This window comes from Chelmon rostratus, chromosome 4 (assembly GCF_017976325.1).
Source record: "Chelmon rostratus isolate fCheRos1 chromosome 4, fCheRos1.pri, whole genome shotgun sequence".
Lineage (NCBI taxonomy): Eukaryota > Metazoa > Chordata > Actinopteri > Chaetodontiformes > Chaetodontidae > Chelmon > Chelmon rostratus.
Window position 1 is genome coordinate 9,026,963 of NC_055661.1, and position 6,000 is coordinate 9,032,962.

Genomic DNA, 6,000 nt, shown 5'->3' on the forward strand with positions numbered 1-6,000 from the left:
AAAACACAATCTTTTACTGTTAAGATATATTTATGTAACACAAGATAAAAATATTTCTTGTCCTGTATAATTCTTGGAGTACCTGCTTGTCGAACCATTCGGGTTGTGTAAAGGGCATACTGGGCTTTCTTGCCACATGTTGGACTGGTGCCAAACTGGTATGAATATTTCTGGACCAGTCCCCCTGCAAGACATGGTCAGGAGACAATTTCAGAATGTATGCGTTCATTCAGATCATTTAGCATGATCAGTGTTTATTAAATACAACTCTTCTTTTTGTTTTACACTGAAAGTAAAAAAGTAAAAAAATAACACATTGCAATTGAAGGCAGCAGTTCATCACCTCTCTTGAAAAAGTAGACTGCCTCTCTCCTCCTCTGGTACTGAGGCACAGACAGAGCAGCTGTGATGTGGCCCCGAAGCCCATCAAAGCCTGTTTCAACGACCTTTGGATAGCCTGGGTCCAAAACATCATTTTCAAATCTCCAGTACTGGTCTCCCTGCAAAGATCACAGACCAAAACATTAAACCTCAGGCAACTAAAATATACCTGCACAGCACTTTACACAGCTGTAGCCAAGAGGCCTCGAGATTGTGTTTTTAGCAGCAAAAATGCATCCTGATATAGTGCAAAATGTCACATCCATGAAATCCCTCAAATTCATGCTTGTCATAAACTAATTGGTTGGAATGAGATGAGTTAATTCACCTTTAAAATGTATGTTTTGCCCTGGCAGTTGCAGCGGGTGAACACTGTGTCGATGGGGGAAGGGACACCCCACACTTGTGTGATGCCATGTGCCGGGCCAGGAACCCTGTTTCTGTCCAGAAACCAGAAGTAGTGCCCTGAAAGAAATAACATTGCTACATAAGAGTGGTCCACCTGCATACGACACATAAAGGATTACCATCGGAGCCTATCGCCATTTTTAACTGTGAGTTTTACTGCCGTGGCTGTTTCTGCGCTCTATATTTGAGATAATAAATGAGGAAAGGCAAAAAATATATGTTATATGTATAAATATATATAATCTAATATCATTTTAGCTCTTCACGCTGTAAATCTGTTTAATGGGAATCACTCTCTGCTGGAACTGCTCATACACAGGGTATGTTTGAATTTTAAAAACTTTTTTTTAATGGAAAATCTTAATATCAACAGTAACTGGTTAGTTGTCAGATGATACGTCCCTCTAGAATGTAGTGGAGTAGAAGTATAAAGTAGCATAAACAATAACATATGCCCCAAAATCGTCTCAACTAGAGTTCTTGAGTAAATATAATTTGTTACGTTCCACCACTGCTCTCCTGAATGTTAAATGTGTGAATGCACTCGGTAGCAGCTGCCTGGTTGGCACTAACCTCTGAAAACTACAATTGTGCCGTTCCTCAGCGTAGTGACGGCGCCGACCGGCCGCCCGCTGCACAGATTTGTGTCGTTGCTGTCATCTGGGAAAAGGGACACATTTGTTTGGACAAACAAGCAGTAATACAAAGAAACTGTGCACAGACTGCGTTAGCCTGAGTGTGATGTGCTCCAGAAGCTGTAAGGACTTTACCTGCGTTGTGAACTTTTTTCCCCATTCCGTAAAGTGCCCGGGCCTTGTTTCCAATTTTGATGGACTATTTCATTGACAGTGGGAAAACAGCCACCTCTGTCATTTAATATAGTGTAGCTACGCTTCGATTGTGTCTCTGATGACCCAGAGGTATAATGAAAAACCAGCTAAGCTCAGAAAACAGGCTGCAAGTAAAACTAGAGGCCTCCATCTTTGCAATAACCCATGCAAAATAAATTAGATGTCAGCAGTGCCTACAGGAAGGACATTTCGATACTTGCGCTGAAATTTTCCCTCTCAGAGCAACAGATTTAATCTTAAGGCAATTATTTTCTGTTGATGTGGTGTTGATAATCTGGTCCAATGATAAGAACATTTCTTACCTGCTTGGTAGTCTCTAGGATTGTCTACGCTGAGAGTCTGTGCAGTGTCCAGGGGCTTGGTCTCGGGTTTGGAGCTGGGTTTAGCCAGAGCTGGTTTAGTTGGCGGTGGCTTGTATTGCTCAGGTTTGTCCTGGGGTTTTGACGTGGTTTCGGATAATGTGGGTGTGGTTGGGTCTGGGTTGACCTTCTGTGGATCAGCAGTGGTTACTCCTGGTGTAACGTCATCCTGCGCTGCATCCGTGGACGTAGGGGTGGGGGTCGTCAGGGCGTCAAGCTCTGACAAGTTCCCTGCAGGAGAAACACTGATGGAAGGATCTTCAAGGTCTGCGGGCGAAGGGCCGGTTGTGACATCTTCTCCGTTTTTCTCGATATCATCTGGTTGGGTGTTTGCAGTGGTGGCATCTGGGAAGAGTGTTTGGTCCGGCTTTGATGAGGCAGGGGTGCTGGTGCCTGGAGAGTTTTCCAGGACTGTGGAGGAGCCCGTTGTTGGTCCTGTGGATGCTGAAGGTGGGAAGGAGGCTGTGGTTGTAACCTCTGGTTTATCAGTGGAGGCCACAATCAGATCTGTGCTCTGTGCATCAGGAAAGATGTCATCCCCAGGCTGTGCCTCTGCTTGCCCTACCGTCTCGATAGGGCCAGCTGCTGTTGTGGGCTGAGGGACAGCTGTTCCTGAGTCGGATGAGCTGGGCGGATCACTGGCATCTGGAGCAGGACAAACATAATTTGAAACTTACGTTTGAATCGAGGTTATTCAGCGGTGGCGTGAAGCATGCTGATAAATTGTGGATGAATGCAGATGCTTTCATATACAGAGTTTAATAAGCATGTAAATGACTGCTCATTTACATAACTTAGACAATGAAAATTAGAAACATTCCAACCTAAACTGCACTGCACAGTGGAAAAAAATAACAAACCAATGACAAGTATAGGAAATAAGCCAGCAGCTGGGAAAAGCTTAGATTGGCAGAATGATGTTAATATACCAGTGAACAGCCTTGAAGAATCTATGCAGAGGAGCTTTGAAGCTGTTCTGGTGGCTGGTGATGTAGCAGCATCTTACTCGGGCACCTCGTGTTGTTTTTCCTTTAATTTGCCACCCATCTGTTTGTTACTGCCGGGTAATTCCTGGACATCACATACCTGTCACCCTCATTGGAGGGGCGAACATTGGCCTGTGTTTTCTCATTATCTGAGCAGTCATATCTGTCTGAGAGAAGACTGTGAATGTCTCCTTACCGAAGTCCAGCGTGTCTGGATCCTGGGTGGGTTCAGGAGAAATCTGATCCAGCAGGTCAGCTGTAGATGATCCATAGCCACTGGTGCTCTCTGGGATAGGAGTTGCCTCTGGGTCCGCTCCATTGTTGGAAAATTCATCATTGGGAAAAATCTGGTTGTCCTTATCTAGAAGAATATGACAAGTGAGTAAAGGTGTGCACCTGAATGTCACACTTCACTGAGCTGGATTTATTTTCCATGCACTTCATTGCTCACCATCACCGAGATCATCTTGTGGATATGATGTTGGACTGACCAGTGGAATTAAGTCATCAGCTGTGGGAAAATAGGACAAAATCAAATAACGTAAATGTTCATATTTGGGTGTTGTTTTTTTAAACCGGTACTATCTGTATTCGTCCTGCATTTGTTTACTTGAACATGCAAATCACTGAGTGTGACATTCTGGACGGAAATGTCACGACATGTCTTCCTCCTGAGAGAGAAGTAACAAGGATGCATGAGTATCTCCACCCACAAAACTATTCCCAGCCAATTACTGAATTTAAACCTCCAAGAAAATGTGCTGTCATCCTTTCTTGGCTTCACTTTGTGCTTTCCTCTCTTGTGGCTGAGCCTGTGCCCGTAACCCTCCCACACACTCATGACAACACTGCTTCCTTGTGTTTCCTTTGGCCGGTGAGGCTTGTGCTCTCGGCTTGTTCTGGTGAGACTTGGCCCCTAAAGGAAGCCGGCAACACCTTCCTGCAGCCTCCCTGACATGCGCCTTATTACAGCCGCTGAGTTCAGCTCATAATTATCCTTTAAGCAATCTAAAACAAATGACTTTACGAGCAATTTCAAAAAGCGTAGTCACCTGCATTGTTTCCCTCGCTGGATGACGCCTGCTCCGTTACTTGATCCTGAGTTGGCACTGTGGGAATAGTCATGAATAGAAATTAGAGTGTTAACCCATAAAACAACAATCTGCATTAAATCCTAAATGACTGCAAATGTTGAAAAAAAAATCAACCTTTTTTCCAGTCAGATATACCTTTGGGTTTGTTATCATTTACATTATGGCATGAACTAGTCTTCACTGGTGCTGTAGCACTGGCTGCTCCTTCTGTGGTAATTACCAAGACAGAAAATATTGTCAAATTTAGCCCAATGCATCGGTGCAGATTACTGCATGCATTGCATGCTACTCTGCATGCTGGTGGACATGCAAGTTCTCCATATCAGACTAATCCTGCTTTCTTTGTACTTCACTGCTCATGCACATGTACTAATCTCAGGTGAGGGCTGACTTTACTTGCAGCCATGCAGTCACACAACCGTCGCTGCATTTGCTGGTCATGTATTAAATGACCACCAAATTTCAAAAGAAGACACCAAAGATGACGACCACTTTTAACTGAATCACGACAGGTTATATTACAGTGATGCCCCTGACTGTGAAGGAAAGGCTGTGACATGCAGAATGCAACACGCTCACACAGTCATGCTGAATCTGTTGGATCCGGCTTACCGTGTGCATCACAGTGGTCCTTGAAATCTGAACAACACTGCTTGAACTTCACGCACTCGGAGTCGCAGCTACACAGCCGACCTCTCTTGAAGTTTTCTCCGCACCGCCCTTTACACGAGTTGCCTGTTGCACACAAACACAGCAAAATATTGTTTCGGTATTGGCTTCTGTCAACAGATCAACAGAGTGACATCTATAAGTCGATCAGGAGAGAAAATTCTCACTTGTGGTGCATTGAGATTCATAGTCTTTGCAGCACTCGTCATAAGACAGGCAGTTATAATCACACTGGCAGGAGGAACCCCTGTAGTACGCATCACCACATCGTCCTTTGCAGCTTGCTGTTCATGAGAGAGTAAAAGGAAAAAACATCAGAGCTGGACATGCAGCATGGGCAACAATATTACATCTTTGCCCCCAGCAACATAGTGTACTTGAGGACATAGTCTGTCAATAATACAACTGTGCCAGACATTGATTTGTAGTGGCAAATACGACGATATATGTTCCCCCCTCTGGTAAATAATTATTAACAGAGTTAACATGAATGAGGACAAACACAGGACACATTCCAGGAAAGCCCTCCGTTAAAAACACATTTCTGTCAATCAGAACACTGAAGAATACATCTCAGTTAAATATTGAATGTTAACGTTGAAATGAAACAGAAATGCCACATGAATTATACTCACACTGAGCGGCACTCAATGTCAAGGCACAAGCCAGCAAAATAGCAGCACAAAGCACGGGGGAAGACATCCTTCTGTAAATCTGAAAGTAAGCACGAGACATACACGTAATAAATTAATCAGTTTTCCTTTGAGTCGAGTGCGTTCATGTTCAGGGCTGAAAAAATCCTGAGAGACAAAAGAGTAAACAAAATGTAACCAACCTTTGTCTGAGCCTCTGTCAGAATCCTGCTGAGGGTTGGAGTCGGCTGCTTTTAAAAGGTCGAGAGGGGCCGGCTGACTTCCCGTTAATTGACAGATCCGGTCTAATTAAAAGTGTGATGATCTCACAGGCTGTAAGGGAGGATCCTCCGGTCCAGCCAGACCATGGGTCTAGACATCATGAGTCCCCACAAACAGCTGGAAGCACATCAACACACATCTGTGCCAGACAGACGGCTGACTTCACACACCTCTGAGCAAAAGAGGAAAAAAAAAAAGTGGTTGTGACTTGCTACTCAGTCCCAAATGGGTGAACTTGACACACACATCATGACAGACTTGGTTTGTCAAATCAATACCATATGGACTGACAAATAGCTCAGCTACGGTCATTAACTATAACAAGTCATTTCTTTAAC

The 6,000-nt window shown here is 44.1% G+C and overlaps 1 protein-coding gene across 1 annotated transcript in view; it reads right to left on the reverse strand.

Annotated features, from left to right (window-relative positions):
* Positions 1 to 5,707, reverse strand: part of prg4b (proteoglycan 4b) — a 7,566-nt gene extending 1,859 nt beyond the window's left edge. The window contains exons 1-13 of the mRNA XM_041935292.1: positions 5,584 to 5,707; positions 5,384 to 5,462; positions 4,916 to 5,032; positions 4,692 to 4,814; positions 4,215 to 4,286; positions 4,038 to 4,094; positions 3,437 to 3,496; positions 3,086 to 3,346; positions 1,943 to 2,644; positions 1,363 to 1,449; positions 710 to 846; positions 344 to 500; positions 83 to 184 (exon numbers count right to left, since the gene is read on the reverse strand). Of these exons, the coding sequence (XP_041791226.1) occupies positions 83 to 184; positions 344 to 500; positions 710 to 846; positions 1,363 to 1,449; positions 1,943 to 2,644; positions 3,086 to 3,346; positions 3,437 to 3,496; positions 4,038 to 4,094; positions 4,215 to 4,286; positions 4,692 to 4,814; positions 4,916 to 5,032; positions 5,384 to 5,450 (1,942 nt within the window). The 5' untranslated portion in view covers positions 5,451 to 5,462; positions 5,584 to 5,707. The remainder of the gene's footprint in view (positions 1 to 82; positions 185 to 343; positions 501 to 709; positions 847 to 1,362; positions 1,450 to 1,942; positions 2,645 to 3,085; positions 3,347 to 3,436; positions 3,497 to 4,037; positions 4,095 to 4,214; positions 4,287 to 4,691; positions 4,815 to 4,915; positions 5,033 to 5,383; positions 5,463 to 5,583) is intronic.
* Between the last annotated feature and the right edge of the window lie 293 nt (positions 5,708 to 6,000).